The 21543-nt window shown below is 41.5% G+C and overlaps 1 protein-coding gene across 1 annotated transcript in view; it reads right to left on the bottom strand.

The window, feature by feature from the left end:
- Positions 1-6801: 6801 nt before the first annotated feature.
- Positions 6802-21543, bottom strand: part of SMS (spermine synthase) — a 45708-nt gene continuing 30966 nt past the window's right edge. Inside the window, exons 6-11 of the mRNA XM_019667143.1 lie at positions 21420-21543; positions 20879-20968; positions 14438-14552; positions 13549-13628; positions 8720-8835; positions 6802-7288 (exon numbers count right to left, since the gene is read on the bottom strand). The exon at positions 21420-21543 is cut by the window's right edge and continues 29 nt beyond it. Of these exons, the coding sequence (XP_019522688.1) occupies positions 7249-7288; positions 8720-8835; positions 13549-13628; positions 14438-14552; positions 20879-20968; positions 21420-21543 (565 nt within the window). The 3' untranslated portion in view covers positions 6802-7248. The remainder of the gene's footprint in view (positions 7289-8719; positions 8836-13548; positions 13629-14437; positions 14553-20878; positions 20969-21419) is intronic.

Here is a 21543-nt window from a genome sequence, read left to right as displayed (position 1 = left end):
AATGTGATCCTATTTTCAAATTTAAAAATATTACAATATGGGGCCCTTTGCCTAAGTTAAAAAAAAGGCTTCTGACTCACCCTGGCTTTCTCTTCCCTCTTCTGCCACCATACACGGTGAAAGAAAACAAACCCCTTCATGCCCTACAGTGTCTTAGCAGAAGCTCAGGAACAAACACCTAATTGCAGAGAAACGCTGGGGTTTTTGAAGCAACATCTTTGCCCAAGGCCTTTTGTCTCTAAGCCAGCAGGACCCAGAGGACCCAAGTGTGGACGAGGAGCCAACTCCCACACCATCCTCTTACCTTGCTGGCATCTCGCTTTATTTGTACCGCAGCAGACACCCTGGGCAGAGCCCCGCTCCCCTGGCCTCCATGATCTCCTGTGGGACCGCTCACAGAAGTTTCTGGTGTCTTCATGCATCAGTCAGAAAGCCTCAAAGACAGACTTTAGCCCCTAGAACTTCTGCTACCCTACGAACACCGTAATTTACTGCTAGATCCTAAAAGCCACGCATGCTTATTTGGGTGCTACACAGACCCCTTGAGCCTCAGGTTTTTGACTCTATGTCCAAAGGTCTTGCTATCATGCCCCCCAGACACAGGAGACCAGCTGTGCCAAGAGCATCCCTCCCTTATTTTTGTTGATGTTTAATTCTTTACTTGGAAATAATTTTGAAGTTGCAATAAGAACCTCAGTAAATTTAATACTAATACATTATTTGTATTGAAACTACTGTTCGTGTTCCAATTTGTGGATTGATACAATACTGCCCTTTACCGTCTTTTCCCAATATGGGTTCCAATGTAGGGTCAGGTATCACATTTAGCTGCCATGACTCTTTAGCATCCTTTAATCTGGAAACCTTTGTCTTTTTTGACACTATTATATTTAAAGAATACAGATCTTTGAAAAAATAGAATGTTTCTCATTTGAGGGTCTGTTTCTTCATTAGAGTCGGGTAAGGCATTCTTAGCTAAATTCTGCATAGGTAGTGATACACAGGCTGACTGTCTATCCTGTTCAATTTCTCCACTATAAAGTTACTTTTTCTCTTGCAGTGGGTGGTAGGCTGAATAGCGACCCCCTAAGAACGTCCACGCCATAATCCCAGAACCTTATATGCTACCTTATAGTGCAAAAGGGACTTCACAGCTGTGGTTAAAGATCTTGAATTGGGGAGATTAGCGTGCATCTTCCAGGTGGGTCCAATGTAGGCCCCAGAGGGCCTTCCAACAGGGACACAGGAGGGGTCAGAAGAGAAGGCAAGGTGACAAGAGAGGCACTGAGATTTGAAGATGCTATGATGCTGGCTTTGAGACCGACTTTAGAAGGATGCTATCAGCCGCTAGAAGCTGGGAAAGGCAGAAAATGGATTCTCCCCTAGCGCCTCCAGAAAGAACCAGCCCTGCAGACACCTTGATTTGAGCCCTGTAAGGCTCATTGCAGACTTCTAATCTCCAGAGCTGTCTAAATTCGTGTTTAGGGAGCCATTTGCAGTAATTTGAGCAGCAATAGGAAACTGATCCACAACTCGTGAGCCATCTATGGGAGATTTAAACCCACATAAAGATGCTCCTTGTCAAAATTCCCCCCCAAGATTTTTCATCAGTGGGTGATTCTTGCCTGATTCAGTGTTCACTGTGATACAAAAGGTTAATTTTTCAACTCCGGCACTCCCTCCCTTAGCTAGTCAGCACTTCACTCCACATTCTATGGTAAGCACCTTATCTGTGTATCTGTATCCCCCATTTATTTGTATTTGTTTTCCATAGACCCTCATGGCTTCCAATTTGTTTGATGGTTTGCCATTTATTACTATGCTTAATTATTTTAGTGCACAAATCCTTCTGGATTTACCTAGTTGGAGTCAAGGACCAGACTCAAACTGAGCACAGGCAACCAGGATCATATTCTCTTGCTATCATGTCCCTCAAGCAGACAAGGTCAGTGGCCTTGTTGCCTGGCCGGGTCCAGGAACCCGAGCCAAAGTCCTCAGTAGGCTGGCATGAACCAAAGTGGAGGCCTGCTGCAAGAATTCCATCCTCCTGGTATAAGAATTCCATCCAATGGGTGCGGCATCACCAAGGGAGAAGACACTCAAGAGTGATGTAGTTGACAGTGGAGCAGAAACAGGAAAGAAAAAAACAAGACTCACAGCAATGGCTGACACCAAAATGGCTGCAGATCTTCCTACGCTTCATCTGGTTTTCCCATCTGAAAGCCTACACCTTCCTGAGTTTCTGCTCCTCCTCAGCCCTTAGGAGCACTAAGAAGGAACCCGAAAGGTACAAGCCCTGGGGAAAAGAATCTCTTTCACCAACACAGCCTTTCCCCCATAGTGGGAGCACACCCTGGCTGGGGCAGGTGGGCATTCTTGCTCCCTTGAAGCATGCAGATGCAGGGATGTGTCCCTTTATCATCACAGGCTGCTTTTCTTCCTGAATATGCCCAACACCATGTAATTTTTTCACACCAGCCTCTCTCTTCCATGTCCCACTTGGAAAATGTAATTCTAAAAATTGCCTTTTACAGTGCACTCTGGCCTCCTAAGGGCCTCCTATATGCGCAAAGCATGAAACAATCCTGGGCTTACATCTCTAGACTGTGGGGTGGGAGGGGACTCCCAACCCTCCCTGACATTGGAGAGCTTGTCAAAATGGACTGGGTTTGTTCAGCTTGCTTTACACTCCTCCCTGCCCCCCCCGCAACCCCAAGAGCCCGACTCATTGATTCTGTTACGTTCCTGTCAAAGTTGCAGAGAGACGGGCCTGTTCCCTGATGCTTCATGAATTGCTCACTGAAATGACCAGCGCATGCTTGGCTGTTGCCCGGGCACACCATCTGCATTAATGAGCTGGCCAGGGTGTCTCCAGGACCCTCAGATATAGGCGGTAAGTATACCTGTCCGGTCACATTTATCATCTGATTTCACAGGGAAATCATATCCAAGGGTATTCAAATAGCTTTCCAAAAGCACTCAGCTATTTCTTGCCCATGTTCTATTTCTCATTTTTGAAGTAATGAATAAAGCAGAAATCAGTGGAATGACTGCACTAGGTAATTGAGATTTTAAATGGTTCTGGCCGAGGAGAACTGATCTGCCAGTATTGATTTGAAGTTCTGACAGTAGGGCGAAAGGACCCAGCTACCCTTCCCTACCACTTAAATACTCGTACAATGAAAGCAAAAACTGCAGGCCAGGCCTTCTTAACCTTGGGTCTATGGACAGAATTCTGTGTCTCTGAACTTGGACAGGAAAACATTTCTATCTTCATTTTCACTAACCCTTAACTGAAATGTTGCATTTCCTTTAAGCATGAATATAGGTGGCAAACTGTGTGCAGAACCTATGACTGTCAATAAATCAGATGCCTTCTTAACACATTTCAGTAGCTGCAGATCTTATAAAGTTGTGCTCATTACTATTCAGAATTATGGTATTCAACCCACCACTAGATCCAGCTGTGTAACAAGTTATTAAAGCACAAATATTAAATGACACATTTTTGAAAGACAACGTAACTTGTTTCCATGTAATTATTTCTACTCTATGTACTAAAAGACGTGTTCTGGAGGGGCTCACAGGTTTCATGGTGAAAGTGAAGGCTGCCGAAGGAATCCACAGCACAAAAGTTTAAGACTGATGTCAGCTTTCAGATAGCAAATTCCAAATGCTGGAACCTAGATCCAAATGGTTACTAGCCATGGTGCCCCAGGCATATCGCAAATTTTGACTTCCTGCCTACTCAGTGATTTTTTTTTTTAGCTGAGCCATCCTGCTACCTATTGGCAGCTCAGCGGCTGCTCAGCTCGGGCTGGACTCGAACCGCTGTTGCTCAGAGCTCAAACTCTTGAGCGAGCTCTTAACCAACTGAGCCACTCGGCCGGCCGACTACTCAGTGATATTAACATTGAATTCACAAAGCTATTTTAAGGCTGATCAAGATCATGTAAATGAAACTGGTTTATTAACCAAAAGTACAGCGATGTAAAAGATTATTTGGTACAAAAAGACACTCGGCAACAGGGTGATAAAAGGAGGTTAAGCATTACCTCAAGGCCACACAGCAGCTCCTATCAAATCACGGCAAAGCGCTAGTCTAAGGCTGGGAAAGGGGCTGCTTATCGATCTACCAACTGACTGCTTCCTTCCCTGAGAAAGCCTTGCCAGAACAAAGAAGTTCAGCTGAAGTAAACAAAGTGCTCAGAAAACAAGATCTGGCTGAAGGACTTCACTTCGAGCGGCTCTGCTCTCGAGCCTCCAATATAGGCCGATGGTATACATCACACACACTTCCTTCACCCTGCCCCGTGAGTCACAGGAGGAGGATGAAATTTATCAACATATCGAGACACACGTAAACTCTTACATCAGTAATAGCTAACGCGAGCAAGGAGGGGGCTATTTAACTGCACAGGAAATAGTAGCACATTTTTCTTATGATATCAGCACTGCTCTAGCCCACGAAAAACAATGTCAACCCAGCCCTCTTCCAGACCATTAATCAAGTTTTTTAAATATTCTATCACATTTTCAGGAGAAAGCATTTTCTTTTTTTAATAAACCAATTTTTGATATCTGCTGATGTGTTGGATAAATTTAAACTACAGCCAGACTTGACTTATTTTTAATTAAAAAGTGGCTATATACTACTATACTATATTCTATTTTAGATTACCCAGGAGACTTTAACACTGTATAACACTACAGCCATTGAAGTAAAAAAAAAAACAAAACAAAAAAAACTGTGCTTCAATCTTGTAACATTTCCTTAAAAATGAAGCAAATGTAGAGGTTGTTTTTAGTTATCAGAGTTCAGAATTCGCATGCTTTTCTTTCTTTTTTTTTTTTTTTTAGCTGAGCCATCTTTCTACCTATTGGCAGCTTAGCGGCAGCTCAGCTCCGGCCGGGCATCGAACCGCTGTTGCTCAGAGCTCAAACTGTTGAGCGAGCTCTTAACCAACAGAGCCACTCGGCCGGCCCTAATACTTTTCGTTAGAAACTACAAAAATGTTCAAAAATAATCAGGCATCATCCTTTCTCCAATACAAAGAAATGAGTAGGGTCAGAATTTACCATTATCATCCGAAATAAAAATATTTCCATTCCTTTCTTCCGCCCATACCACACACATTCCTTAAGCTCTCCTGAATGCATCTTCCATGGTCTGGCACAACCTGACCCATCCATCTCCTTTGTAACCCTCAGCTCTTGGCAGGACCTGTGTGTCACCAGATTTGTCAGTGGATTTAGCCTAGGTCTCAAGCTAGTCTTCAAGCATAAGCCATGCAACCATATTAGTAAACACCATATCCAGATACCGGATATATTTGGTTTCTTTCCTAATATGCAAAAAACCAATTCTATTAACCTAAAACAGTGTTCTAACAGTAACAGTACCATCATTTTTAAGCTTCTAGTTTACAGAGCCTTTGCAAAGTATTAGAGAGTCATTTGGGGTAGGAAGGATTCTTAATATCTACCAATGCTGTTTTTAACTTTTATGCACAAGAAAAATATTTGCTGGAAACCAATCTAGTTCCAACACAACTCTAACTCCTCTTATCATGTTATTGCTTCTTCTCCCAGGCCAATCAAATGAAAAAGAGAAAAAGGAAGCATACACTTATTTTTAAAGACTATCTAAGTTAAGATGCCATGAACCTATCTTGGGAGGTACAATGTTCTGGGTTGACACTAATTCTGACTAAACACAGACAGTGAATATTTCCTTTTTAATTCTTTGCTTATTGAAAATTCCCCATAAATTAACTCTTTCCATTGATAAAGCATAAACCTTTTATGAAAACAACAGAATAGGGCCGGCTGAGTGACGCGTTGGTTAAGAACTGGCTTGGGACGCCAGAGGGCCCCGGTTCGGATCCCACATATGAGGGCCAGTGACACTGCCCTCTAGAGCTAAGATGCTGAACAACAGCTCAACCTGGAGCTGGGCTGCCGTGAGTCGCCGGGGCTGCAGCCCCTGTGGCAGTGGGTTGCCATGGGCTACCGTGTGTAGCCAGCAGCCAGTGTGAGCGGCCAGCAGCCGCAGTGAGCGGCCGTCCAGAAGCCGGCGACTGATCTGCCTCGCCCAGGAAGAGCGCAATGATGGTGCCAACTTGGGCCAGTGAAGCAACGTCCTCCACAACGAGACTGAAGAACAAAACGACAGCAACTTGTCTGTTCCCCTTCCCCCAATTCCCCAGTGCTGTTCCCTTCCCCCAATTCCCCAATAAAAATCTTTAAAAAAAAACCCAGAATAACCCAATGGTGTCCAAGTCAATATACCTCCCTCACCTTAGATGAGAATTGTTCCCCATGAATACACTACCAAGCTGGTAGTTAATTACACGCACTTCCTTAGGCGAGTTTAAGTCACTCTTGTTGCAGGCCTCTCACAAACTATCCCCTATCTGTGCAACCAAAATCTTCCCAAAGCTTCACAGCAGCGATCCAAAATGATCTTTATTTCCACATCTAATGCACTGGGCAAGAGTGGGAACAGAAATAAGCTTTTGACTTTTAACTTTACAGTAAGGCCAAATCTTTTCCTATCCTCAGGTCAATTTTATAATGAAGAACTGGCAAATGTAATAGGTTGTGTATCATTTACCACAATGGTAAATGGAAGTCATTACTAGTGTTCAAAAAAGGCCCCAAGGCCATCCTATTATAAAGAGATAAATGGCGCAGAGTGATATAACGGAACTAAAAAAAGACCAGAAGACACCTGTGTTCTGTGTGGTCAGACGTGAGAAAGAGGGAACCTAACTGAAATAAAAAAACAGACACATAAAATTTTCTCAGTTGTAATTTTAATCAAAGCATTGCTAATTCACTTTTTTAACTTTCTTATAAACACCAAACTTTAAGATCTACTTCCTCCAGAATAAAATAATGATGCTCATTCCTCCAAACAACCAAATTCAAAGTCTACCAAAACCAAAACCAAAAAAGCCCACACAGGGAGAAAAAAAAAGTAACAAAAATCACATTCTAGGGGTTCAGTGCATTTAGCAGCCTTCGCTATGCTATCTAATTATCCTTCAGCTGACTTTCAAAAAAATAACACCCTAGCTCATCAAAATATACATTTTCCATTTGCTTTTTTAAATTAAAAATAATAATTAAAAAAAAAACTTGAAGGAATTCACAATCAATTGCCTGACTTGTTTTGATGTCACGTACAGCATATGAAGGTCAGGAAGGCTATTTGCAGCACACATGATACGGGGAAACTGATCTTCAAGGTTTAGCTTTCTTCCAGACAGTGTAAAATACCCACCTGGACAGGAAGTCAAGGAATAAAAGCAGGTCATTCAAGGAAAAACAGACATCACTTCAAATTTGTGTGCTGGCCTATAAATTGGAAGATGGCTGAACGCTGCACAGCTTAGAGCAGTGTGGAAATGAGAATTCAGGCCTCTTGAATAAGGCCACTTTGTAGCCCTGACACTCACCACCTGTGACACTGAGTGGGGAAGGGCATACAAAAGGCTAAAGGCACGCACATCTTTTCTGAGGTAATACTACTGCTTCCAAGATCTCTTAAGATGTTCTAGGGAATTAATATGAGAAGGTAGGAGGGAGGGACAGACAGACAAGAGGGAGGTGAGAGATGGGAAAGGGAGAGGTGGGAGGTGGAGGGGGGGAAGGGGGAAAGAGGGAGAAGAGTGGGAGGGGAGACAGAAGGCAGAAGCCTTTTTTCCCAAATGTTATCAACCGATTTCCACAGATAAATCTTTCCACAGATAAACACAGACCTGACTGTAAAAAATGCTCTGGAGAGGAACCCTAGTGAAGGTGGATGGTTGGTAGGTGTCAAAGCTTTCCACAGGCCAAGGAAGAACATGGCGGCCAAATAAGCACAGAACACTCAACTTATCCCAGGGAGGACCCCGGAGTGTTCTTACAGCCAGGGTCTCACTGCAGGCCAGCAGCAGGCACAGGAAACTGCCACCTAAAGTGAGGGAGCTTTTGTCTACGGACTCCAGTTTGCCTTTTAGAAAGAGGAAACGCATTATAGATTTCCAATGACAATGCTCTCATTCCGGTTTTTCTCTGGCTTTCTTATTCCTCTGGATTAACTCGACTAAGGGGAACTAATGGAGGACGCCGTTAACTTTGAGATCCCCAGCATTATTTTTAGCTCTCGATTTCTACTGCACATCAGAATCAAGTGAAGTGTAGAAACTAGTATTCAAGTAAGATCATCTTAATATAAGCAAGTACAGTGCATGCCTTCAGTCTTTTTGCCTGCTACAGCTGAGGTGGTGGTTTTAGATGAGGGCTTCTGAAAGCTTTAAAGTGCACATCAGTCCCCTGGAGGAATGCTTAAGGCAGATCACCAGGTGCCACCTCCAGCGTTTCGCATTGGGCAACAGGCTGGGGTTGGGCTAGAGAATTTGCATGTCTAACTGTCTAACTAGTTCCCAGGTGCTGCTGCAGGTCTGGGGACCATCTGTGAGAACCAGTGGTGCCTGAACATTAAAACCTCGTGGGGAGCTGTGGCAGGCCACAGCCCAGAATCTCTGAGGGTGGGACCCAGAAATCAGTGTTGTTTTAAAGCTCCCAGGAGATTCCAATGCTCAGCCATGTTTGAAAACCAGGGCCTTATATACTACAGAGCTAACTCTGTTTATGTAAAATGTTAAACTAGCATGGGATTGCCTTGGGTATTCTGAGCTGGCAACACAATGATATGGTCAAAGGATACAATTCCAAGTACGAAGGGACACAGACGATCTCCTTTGAGAATTCCACAGGACAATACAGGCATCCGAGCTGTTCTTCGTAGAGTGACAGGGCTTCCGTCAAGTTGACACAGTTCCCCTAAATCAAAGAGAGAAAACCAGACAATGGGATTCTTGAGTCCTGCTGAGGGTCCCACTCGCTTGAAGGTCACTAATAAAGGAGGACAATTCTAGCTTTAGATAATAGTGCATCTTTGAAAATGAGATAAGGCTTCTTCTGTACTTTCACAAATTGCATGGAGTTCTATTTATAGATCCATTAGCTCATTATCCTTCTACCTCATTTACCAAGCCATTTCAAACGATTAGAGTAGGAAGCAACAGCAAAGCAGCGAGACCAATTTCTCATTAGTGACACAGCCATTGTATCAACACCATGCAATTAGCAAAGATTCATACACATAACCCATTCAAAATAAGTTTTCCCAGTAGTCACCACTGTGCTGACTATCAAAAAGACAATGTTCTCGATTTCCAGAACAGCTTATACTACGACCCTCATAAGAGTCTAAGATGTTGGCACAAAACTATATTCACCCCCCCGCCCATGTTTTTCCCCAAATCTGATTTATTTTAAGGCAAGAGAGACCCAAAAGTCTATTCAGGATATATACACTAAGGCTTCCTGTCCAGTTCCAGTCCTTATCAAACATGTTCACTTGACTTCATTGTTCTACCTTTCGTGCCACCACTTTTTCAGCCTCCCCAGCAGCTCAGGGTGGTCAATGAGATACAGGAGTCTTCTGGGGGCTAATGGGAAAGGTTTTTATTCTGGACCATCAAGGATAAACAGAGTAACCCACCCCTTTGACTTTCTTCTAGCCTATAACATAGATGTGACATTTGGAGCTGCAGCAGCCACTCTGTGACCATGAAGGAAAAAAAAGGTACAGAAAACCAGAGATGCTGACCAAGACACAATGGAGCTGCTGAATGAATACCGCATCTGCTTATTTCTACAGCAGTGATTCTCAATCTTTAACATACATGCGACTGACCTTGCTAAAATGCAGATTTTCATTCAGTAGGTCTGGGATAGGGTCTACCATTTTAGCACAGTTTTCCCCCAAGTGCTTTCATGGCGGATTTAGAAAACAAGCTGGATATTAAATACCACCCATTTCCTTTTAACAATGAAGTTCTTGACATTCAGAAGACTAATGAATGTAGGTGCTGATTCCAGTTTTTCATAAGAAGTTCACTATCAATTTGCCTCGAAATAGCCTAGTATCATGTAAGATGAAAATTATTCACAAATAAAGGCAGCCTGTGATGTAAGCATTTTTGAGGATGGCATGTCAAAACTAACCAACCAGCCAGCCAGCCACGGGCAAGCAGGTAGACAGAACTATTCTGAGCGCTGGCCCTGGCGGTTTTAACTTAGCACATTTGCTCAGCATGACGTCGTGCTCCACTGCCAGCCTGTTTAGTAACCCATCATCTAGGGTCTTGCAATGGGATTTGGCCAAAGTTCCCCTCGCCAGCATATAATTTGGTTTCAACATCAAGTTCACCATGAGAGCATATAAACACCACATGTGTAATTTAAGATTCACAAATAGAAAACACTGCCTGGTTGTTTTGAGAGCACATCACCACCGGGGAAGCTATAGAATGGAAATGCCACCAAGGTACACAGTTCCATGGTTGCCCTCGCCGTCTTAAAATTGACACTACACTCTCTTTATAGAGGGTACATGGGAGGACCTCTTACAGACAGTGTGGTAAGGAAATAGGATACTTCCAATTTGTTCTTCCCCAATACTGTCAAAAAGCAGTTTAGAAAAAGAAAAGAAGTTACCACAAATAGAGACCTGCCCAAAAAAAGTAACGTGATACATTTCACTTTCCTGTATATTTAAATGGAACTACATTTTTTCTTAAGAAATACACATGGGAAATGCAGAACAAAAACCTAATAGCAAAGAATTAAACACCTATCAAGAATGAAAGGAAATAATGGGGCAAGGTGTGTGTGTAGGGAGGGGGGTAGTGCTCCAAGGGGGTAAATCCCAATTTAGCAGCTTCAGTTCTAGAAACTTCTTCTTGTCCCATGTTAGGTGTGGGTGACACTTGGTTTTTTACTTTAGATTTCTGTATTGTTTCTATCTTTTAAACTTAACAGCATACATGACCTCTGTACTGTAAAAAACAGGTACGGAAGAATAAATACATCCTTAATGAAGCCATTTTTATCGAGTTCAAAAGCAAGCAAAAGTAAACATAATGATTTAGTAAATCACACATATTGAAACATCTATCAAGACCAGCACAGGAATAAAAGAAAAAAACACCAGTGAAGACGGGTTCCTTCTAGAAGGTGGGCACGGATTAAGGAGGAATATAAATGTGTCCGGGGTACTAGTAATGTCCAATTCTCAAGTTGGGGGAGTCAGGGGTTTGCTAATCTTTTGCATCATAATTTACCTGAAGGTCACATATTTTTATATGTATCAAATAAACTAGTTTCAACAGGGAGTCGAGGAGAGAAGGGAGGTAGGTCAAGTCCCAGGACCTGCCACCTGTCCCATGAAAGTGATTCTTCCCCAGATTCAGATTTCCATTCCCCAGGCCACCAGAGCTGGCTCGGGCTCAATCCCAGGCACTCCATGACGCTTTCCCCAGCTTTGTGGCATGCTGACAAGGCGGTCTTCAAGCAGCCACAGTGACACAAGTGACATCATGAACTTGCTTTGTTGATGCAAACCATTTTAGGCAGGAACATTTGGCTTTTGTCAATCACCAAGTAATAGGCCAAATAACATATTCATCCCGTCTTTAATCTTACTCCCGTTCTAAGCAACACACTTGGGGAAGGGAGGTGGGTGTGAATCAAGGCATCTTCTGAGCCTATCACATGGCGATTTAAAAACATATTACACTGTGGCAACTACATCAGTACATCCCGAATCCAACCACCCTGCACTCTTGACGTCTGCTTCCTCAAAGGCCTACGCTCCCTTTAGTCTGCACAAATCTCACCGTGGCACCACACATTGAACCACCGAATGTACCGTGTGGTCCCGGGTATGATAAAATGAGATCGCCTTGAGTCTGCAACTGTAATGAACGCAGGAACAGGAAACATCTCCTAATACATCTTTTGGACCATTCTTGGAAACCAGCACAGCCATGGGCATATAATGCGATTTTTGGTAAAAGCTAGTTGGCAAAGCCTGAATCATTAATATTTAACAAACGGGTTGTGGTGATCTGTTAAAAGCAAGTGTTTCTGTTAACCTTCCACAGTGAGATACCAGTTCCTCAAGGAGGCAGGCGACCAGGCAAATATTCACAACAAAACGAAACAGTCATACTTCCTTCCTAATTCCACCTGTCGTGTAGTACGATCCAACTGGTTTGCAGTGGATCCAAATTGTTTTCATCTCTTTTGGTTAAAGACCCCAAAGCTTCACAGTCTTCCCCAACTTAAGTTTCATGAGATTTCCTTCTATTTGGAGAAACAGAAAAAGAACCAAAATTCTATAGGTATGTTCTGCTTGAGAAATATCCACTCATGAATTTGGGTTGCTTTTACAAGAATAAGCAGACTTTGAGGTTTCATTGTAGGTTTCCCGTAAAGCACAGGTCAGCAAACTTTTTCTGTAAAGAGCCAGGCAAATTATTTTAGGCTTTGCAGGTCATACCGTCTTCATCATAACCATTCAATGTTGCCCCTATAGCGAGAAAGCAGCCATAGACACTATGCAATGAATGGTGAATGGGGATAGCAGGGTGCCAAGAAAACCTTACAAAAACAAAGAGTAGGCGAGATCTGGCCCATAGTTTGCAGACCCCTGCTTTAAAGGGTCAAGGCTAGAATGGGTAAAAAAAATTCTCTCTAAACATCAGGGGGGAAAAAATCCCTTCATAAACAGTTGTCTGTTCCCCCTGGAGCTTCCCAATACTTTCACCAAGTACAAGGTCTGTGAGGGTCTTCCATGCAGGGGGAAGACAAGGAAAACAGGATGGGCCGGAGCCTAATTCAAGGTGTCTCAGAATTGCTAAGCTGTTTTCAGCATTATTAATCTCAGATCTCATAAACTGTCCCGGGTCTGCTTGAAAATGCCTCCTCAGGAAAATAAAGTTAAGACCTCTCTACTAGCTCTTGACATTTAAATATACTAATGCTTTTTTAAAAAGAGGCGGGGGTAGGGGTTCTGCTGAAAATGCCGAAGAATTTCAGGGACCAGAGTGCAGTATTACTGAAGTCATACAGAAGTCAAGGCTTCTGCCTATGAATCAAAGGATTTCTGTAGCAAGTCATCCATTAGCTGCCTTTCCTGTCATTTTCCGAATTTGTTAAGGACTTTAATAGGTTACATATGTTTTTATATATATATCAAAACAAAGACAAACTTCAAACTTTCTTTTAAAATTAAGAATCCTCAAGAGAATGAGAAAAACACCACGGTTTTCTTCCATCTGCTGGCAGGAGCTCATACTACAGCCCAAGCAGTTTATGAAATTTCTGTTGATAAATTGGCTTTTCAATTAAGAAACTCAGGGGGAGGGGGAGGCAGGTGGGGGGAGATCACAATCTGTGTCTCCATCTGGTGGCAGCAGCTCATACTGCAGCCAAAGCCCAAGGTTGATAAACCCGAAAGTTAAGGTAACAGAACACAACAGATGCCAGGTCAGCTATTTACAAACTTAACTGCTGCAAACAACATAATCCAAGTATGCTCGTCTACCCTTAACAGATATAAATTCCAAGAATATGCATTCAAATTTCAAAATAGAAAATTCCTTCTTGTTGAAAGTTTGGGAGAAAAACAGTTAAGCAGCCTACCTGTGTAAAGTATTTCCCGTCCTGTTTCAGTACTTTCATGGAGAGGTCAAGAATAAGTCTAAGAAACTCCCATGTGGAATCTGGATGTTAAAAAAAAAGTAAGTTATAAATATGGCTCTGCATGCATCAGAAACAACAGCTAAAGTCACTCACATTCATACTCAACGATACAGAAACATGATAAAGAGCCATGTGCTTAAGACCCAACATTCGAGTGCTTATTCACAAATGATAATGTACTGTCGTAAACTGGGTATCTTGCATACATGTGCACATACACAAGCAAGGTCAAAAGCAAATGAGCGCGTACTCAGCACTGCTCTCACAACACCCATAAAGACTCGACACAAAGGCAGTGGTTGAAATCTGCAAGATGACAGCCTGAAGTAAGGGGAAAAGCAGCAACATCCAAAGAAAGAAGCTGCATGGGTCATCAGGTAGGGACAGTGTCTGCAAACTCAGCAGGGAGACAAGATTACAGAAAAGTCATTAACACTGCAATCCCAACCCAGCAGTGATACTGAGTGTGTGGTCTGAGAAGGGAAGTTGTCTCTGGTGTCACTTAGGTCACCGGTTTGTCCCACTGCAGCTTAAAAAAAATAATCGCATAATGTAAAAAAATTATTAATCGAGCTGATGTCTCAATGATGTGATTATGAGTCACTGTATTTGTTTGTTTCAAATGACTGAGTTTTTTGCTCATTTCGTGGCCGAAGAGGATCTGACCAAAGCCAAATTGAGCCATCTTTCCACCGTGGGCCTCAGTTTAACCACCTTAAAAAAATGAAGGAACATAACTAGACAATCTCTAAGATCCTTTCATTCTGACATGGTGCCAAGAAAAACATTTCCATGAACACTGATTTGGTTAAAAACACAAAATATATACCTTCTTCTGGAGATGTGGAGATTGGAACAGCTGTCAAATCATTAATCACATAATCAAATTCTCTCCCTTCTTTGGCGTACCTCTTCAGTACTGGAATACAGTCTTCTATTAGAACCTTCCAGAGAGAACGGCAACAGACTCGGGTGAGCCAACACATGTGGAAGCAGTTAAACACTTGTAGAGAGGAAGGGGGGGAATGCAAACTGGGGCTGAGAACCACAGCACTTGCCACAGGAACAAAAATGACTTCCACCTATGCCCGTAAGAGCTAAAATTCAGTGCTTACTACACATGCTTTATATGCCTTCTCATTTAATCGAAACAATTTGACAGGTACTATTAGAATCTTCCCCACTTCACAAGTAGAGAAACAAATTTGAGAGGTTGCATAACTTGCCCCAAGGCACTCAATAAGAAACGGAGCCAAGAAGTACACCTAACGCTACCTGAGAGCCAACTTCATGCTTTTAACCCTAATCTACTCGTATATTGCTTCTCCTCCCACTATCTGTATTTTCTTTTACTTTTCTTCTATTACATTAAGTACTGAATTATTTCATTGCCTATGGGTATATTTTTGTATCCTACTTCAAACACTTAACCTACGGTTTTTCAATAACCTCTAACACTTCGAGCACTACCGGTAATCAAGTCATGTAACAATTACCAGCTCCCAGTCATTAATGAGGGGAGTACAGGCGTTAGGAGCTGGAATTGTCATACAGATCCATTACAGTAAATTCAGGAACTAACTTTGGGGTACGCTTTATCTTTGATTGAAGCTACCCATCTGGCTCTAGGGAACATCCTGAACTAGACAGGAGTTAATTCTCCTTGTCTTTTATCTTTCTAGTTACAAAATACATGCTCATGTAATAATTTTTCACATATAACAAATCAGAAATCAAGTTTTACTCAATCTCCTAAAATAATCCATTCCAGATTTTTTCCTATGAGTGTTCTTACATATACCCTTCAAAGTCACAATTTAAGAAACCGAATCTTACCGCCCTGATGTTCTATAACTTGCTTCACTTACTGCGTCATTCAAGTATAACCATGTAAAGACATAAAAGGCACTAAGCACCGCAGAGCTGCCTTCAATCTACTTGTCAATCCCGTTTGATATGCTCAGATATCTCCCCAATGCTCATATTGATGCTTAGAAACATTCACTCACAAATAAACACAAGTGCTTGTTCTCTTTTGTAAAGACGGGGACCCACACACATCATTCTGAACTTGGGAGATATTCACCTACCACCATTCCAGGGAGTGATGCTTTTAAAAACAGTGTCATTCCACTAAAACTGTTCTACTCTTACATCTTCAAGCCCTGGCCCCTACAAACACAGCCACTGTAAACCTCCTTGTATAGATGCCTTTGTGTTTGTGGGCTGGATGCCAAAACAAAGGGCACGTGTATTTCAGTTTTTAGTTTTGATGGCAAGTCACGCTCCCAGCAACAACGCATGCGAGCAACTGTTTCCTTGCGTCCGTCCCAGCACTGGATGCTGTCCCTCTTATATTTTCTCAAGTCCCTCACTAATTAATGTTTTCAGATGAACTTCGTGGGCCACCAACAGGGGTGAGCATCTTGTCGTTAAGTTTACAGGTTATTTGGCTTTCGTCTTCAGAGAAATACCAGTTCATATCTTTTATGCTTTTTTTATTTACTTAGTTTTTAAATTGTAGAGGCTCTTTGAATTATTAAAGGAATTACCCCTTGTCATGTTTGTTAGCAGTCTTGTTTTCAGTCTGCTCTTTGGCTTTGTTTATAACGTAGTATGCTGTCATTACAGTTTGAGTTTCTTATCCTTTCTTTAAAAGATTTCCCAACTCCTAATTTTCCTGAATGTTTTAATTTTTGTATCTACAGCTTTAACCATCTAAAATTAGTTTTTCTACGGCTTTTAGTTAGCTTTATTTTCATGCTGATGGACAGCCCATTATGCCAGCATCACTTATTAAATTAACTCAATCTGCTTTTCCCAAGTGAAATGAGTAATAGAGTGAAGAAATAAAACGGAGTCGCTATGGTCAAGCTGCTAAATTATTAGAATAAAGAAGGCTGGGACATGAAGAAATGATTCTATTCCTGCCTTAACTAGCCTGGGAACTTAAACTTCTGAACTTTCCAGTCCGGCATCAAGGCCTGGATACACTTCCGTTAGTTGTACATCAAGGCCTGGACATACATCAAACCCTCTGATGACCATCTGAATGACCTCAAGACGAGCTGTTCCATTGTCCAGACCACCGGACATCTGAAGTTTACCATCCTGGACCAATCCAGGGGCTAAGAATGCAGGACTCATTCTTCTCAAGAATGTCCATTTTACTGCAAGAACTCTCAGTATTTCTTTCCCCTTTGGAAGACTCGTGGAATGTATTGTCTAGTCGGGCTCTGGTTTGCAAACCTTAATACCTTTGAATAAATCTTTGTCATTAATTTCTAGCTAAAGCCTTCTGACTCTTTTAAGCTAAGTTGACACATCTTAGGCCATATATTAGCTGTGTGTGTTTTCAAGTCTCTGTGCCATTCCTCTTATCTACTTTTCAATTCCTGTGCCAACACCATACTTCCTATGTGATTACTAAGCTTTATAGTTAAGTGAATACGCAACAGGGCAAATCTCCCTTCACCATGATTATTTTACAATTTTTTCTTGGCTATTCTTAGAAATTTATTATTACAAATGAACTTCGAAATCACTTCGTCTAATTCTAATTAGACGAATTAGATTAGAAATACTTACAATTAGGAAGAAACATACATTGTTCTGATATTTTCATCCAAGAAATGTAGCACGGTCCCCCACCCAGTCAAGCGTCAGTTGCTATCTATCAGTAAGATCTTAACGTAATTCTTATTGCAATAGTGACCCTATAGCTTTCTATTTTTGAAATTTAAACCTCTGATGTAATTGGATTTGACTGAGGTTTGGCTTGGGACTTTGAAAATTTTGTTTCTTTGCTTGCCTCCCCTCCCATCAAACCTTAATAACTCTGTTTGCTATGCATTTACTATGCAGACCAGTTTCAATGGTTCTATTTACTTGGCGCCAGTGTGCCTGCCTGGCCCAGTAACTTGGGAGGGGTTTTTGCATCAGTATGGGCTTCACTCCTGACCCGGGGGCAGACCAGCCTCCAGGAAGCGCCTTTTTCCTGCCGGACCACCTTCTCCTTTCTTTGTTCTGCCCTCCTTGTGTGCCTGTAAAACCTTTTGGTGGTATTAAGTGGGAAGGCAGTCTTTGTGACAGAGTCCACTGTCTCCCCTTAATAAGCTGGCATTTTGAATAAACCTGCTTTTCTTTCCACAGACCTCGCCTCTCCAGAGTTTTTGGCTTTCGTGAGGTGAGCAGCCAGGTCTTTGGCACAGTAACATTATCTGTCTCACAATACATGTGATCCTTGTTAAACTTACTCCTAGGTATTTAACGACTGGTCATGACTTTGAGTAGGATTTCCAGCCTACCCTCCACCTCCAATTTCCAGTCAAACTGTTTTGCATTGAGCACAGGAAAACATTTTTAGTCTGCCATGATCCAATCACTTTACCAAATTCTCGTGAATTCAGCTAGTTTTCTAAATGAGTTTTCTAGATTTTCTAAGCACTCATCATTTGCAAATAGTTTCTTTCTACACTGTTTTCCTTTTCCTACCTTACTGAATTGGCTAATGCCTCCAAACCAATAATGAATAAAATTAATAAGCATCCTCATCTCGTTCCTAGTTTTAGTGGAAATGTCTTATGTATTTTGCCATTTAATATAATATTATCTTTAGGTTTCTGATAGTTTCTCTTATGTTTAGGTAGTTCCCCTTCTTTTGCAAGTTTATTTTACCTAAAGAGTTTTCATTAAGAATGACTCCATAGTCTCAAATGCTTTATTATCTATTAAAATCAATTATTTTTTCCTTTAATCATTCACATAATGAATTATGTTGATTTCTTAAGATTCATATCTTTACATTTATGAACTACAACTTTCTCATACATCATTCTTTAAATAAGCTGCCAGATTTAATCTATTTTACTTACACATCTTCTACATACATAAAAACTGATCTTTAGTTTTCTTTTTCTGCTACCTGAATGGTTGTAGTACTACAATTATCCTATCATTGTAAAAGGAATGGAGAGTGCTTTGGAACATTTTGTTTTCTAAAAAGGTTAACAGACTAATTGTCTGCTTTTCAAATGAGAAACAGTGGCAAATTTCTGGTGTTTTTGTTAACGGCAGGAGCATTTAAATGGCTATGAGGGTTGCCTGCTGCTGCCCCACAGACCAGGACCTTCCCCGCCCACTCCTTGAGAGCTTGAGAAAAACTCAGCCTCAGAAGAATTTCCCAGGCTCCCCCTGGTGGTGGCTGTGTTCCAGAAAGGCGGCAGGGAAAAAAAGGATGCGTTCAGGCAACCGATTTCCTCAAGAGCCCAGCCATTTCAAATAAAGGCTCCTTTCCCTTTCCCTAAAATGTCCGACTGTCAGCATCTGCCTTTGGTGCTCTGCCTTCAGATGGGCTCATAAGCGGAGAGGTTGTCTCCCAGGCCATTAGCAAATCTCCCAACCTATATATGACTTTTAATTATAACAGTCCACAACTCCACAGCACTGGAATATTTGGATTGGGGTTCTGCTTATATATTTCTTCCTAATCCACATAAAGATGCCATATAAGGAGCTAGGAATATGAATCACTCCTCTAAAGTTACCCTATAACCTTGAATAAATGTCCTTTAAACTGGAAGCTTAATCTTCTCTTCATCCATAAAATACAAACAATACCCCACTTGGTACAGGTGTAAGGATTAAATGTGTCAAAACAGCCTAGGCAGGTCTGACTAAGCAAACATTATTTGAAAACAATGGTAACTTTTAGCTCATTGTGCAACAAATCTGTCATGCTCTGAAAAACCTAATCCCTGCCTCTCCCTTTCTTTTCCGAAGATTTTTATTGGGAAACTGTGTTTTCCCAGCTCCAAATTGTCGTTTCAATCTAGTTGTGGAGGGCGCAGCTCAGTGGCCCATGTGGGGATCAAACTGGCAACCCTGGTGTTTTGAGTCTGCTCTCTAACCACCTGACCCAACCAACCGCCCTCCTGCCTCTCCCTTTTTAAACTTTCAAATAGTACTAGTGAAATGTGTATCTTTCTTTCCTTTTTGCCTACAAAACAATCACCACTGCATTTTAATGTAGATTTAATTCCTCTCTCACCTTAAAAAATTAACATGCGTGTACCATGAAATCAAATTTAGATGTAAACACTTCAGGGAAGATGGGGTAGGGATAAGTAATTTACATATCAACAAATTAAAATTCTCATCTAAATTGTCTATCCATCTGGAGATACACAAGTCTGTTCAAATAAAAGATGTATTTGCTTGGTTATCTTGCTCTAACAAGTACTGTAGGGATGGACATCGAACATATGCATCCTCAAAATACAATTATAAAATGTATCCTACAAACTGTAATGATTGGTCAACTTGCAAGCACAGTGGAATTCAGGGCAGAAACTAATTTGTTTAGCAAGAAGCAATTGTTCCTACGTCAAACCTTTTTAATCACCTACACTTTCCAATTAAATGCCTGAATTCCCCCTGAAAGACCCAGACACACATTATTTAGGATAGACGGACCAAAAGTGGTGGCTGCCAGGTCATAAAACAGTACATGGCATCTGTTCTACAACAATGAATGAATGTTATTAAATTCAGAGACTCTAGAGCACGTTCTTATATGTACACACCGGTCCTCAATATAAATCTGCGTGTAACCCACGAAGAGACTGAAGGGTAGCAGAACACGCCACCTCAACATAACGCCGCTTTGACATAGTGACTATTTTGAGCTGTAGGTACTTGAAAAACAGCAAATGTAGGGAGAAGCTTTGTCTGAACTCGCCTTTATCTGCCTTAAGACAGATCCTCCAAAGGGAGCTCAATGGTCACAGATCCCCTTCCCTGGTGATTCAACCAAGGAAGATGCGTCTTATCACACAGGAGAAGACGCACACCCAAGTTGGTCACAATCTATCTTACCACCTGTCTATGCTTTAAGGGCCTGGCCTCTTTCCTAAGTCATGTCCTCTCCTCTAAGACACCTCCATCCCCTTTCCCTATTAATACAATATTTAAGCCTAAACTCTAAAAGCTACCTGAGTTATTCATTTTACTCTGGGTATTCCCCATGTATACATGAAGTATACATGTTAGTAAACTATTGTTTTTTTCTTGTTAATCTGTCTTTGATTACTGGAGTCTCAGCCAAGAGCTACAAGGGTAGAGGGAAAGTTTTTCCTCTCTTACAAAATTATCTATTTATCCTCTTAACCAATTATACTTAAAGATGTCTTAGGAAGGCACAATTCAGATCAATAACATGCCTATTATATTATCAGTTGACTTAAAAACATTACCTGGAAAACATAATTACCTGATAGCAGTCTCCTTTAAGATTGTCTAAGACGTCACCACATGTTTTTCGCATGTATTTCTTACACCCATCAATCACCATCTGGTCAATGTTCGAAACGAGTTAAGGAGAAATTTAGCCTGAATTTCGAGGTATCAAAGAATTCTGCAACGGTAATACTTTAAAGATTAAGACGAACAAATACTGTATGACACTAATTTGGGTAACACAAGTTAAAAAACATGAATGCGACAATGACTTTATTTTTGCACTAAGGACACTCAAAAGGAACTGAATCTTTTCTTCTCAGGAAGAAGCCATTTCAGCAACTGCTGAGCAGTGGACAGGGTACCCAAGTTGCTTGCTCTTTAATTCACAACTAGATTATCTCTGCTTCTTTGCTGGTGGCCACATAAAAAGGCTATTGGTACTAAATTGAAATGCTTGTTCAAGGCACTCTATAACACATTTGCCTCATAACATTAACTGGAGTCTTAAGAGAAAAAAGGGCGAAGACAACAAAAGCTGCCCATTGAACTTGATCTCACGCAACGAAGGATATCTCTACCATAGTGACCATCTTTGGTTTCAGTTTGACTATTTCACATAATATGCCCCCATCTCCACCTCCCAGGATCAGCACGTCTTTGCCAGTGTAATCTTCTTTGCCGCTGCCCATGATGGCC

Source organism: Hipposideros armiger, unplaced genomic scaffold, assembly GCF_001890085.2.
Source record: "Hipposideros armiger isolate ML-2016 unplaced genomic scaffold, ASM189008v1 scaffold_13, whole genome shotgun sequence".
Taxonomy (NCBI): domain Eukaryota; kingdom Metazoa; phylum Chordata; class Mammalia; order Chiroptera; family Hipposideridae; genus Hipposideros; species Hipposideros armiger.
This window is presented reverse-complemented; position numbering and strand designations above follow the sequence as displayed.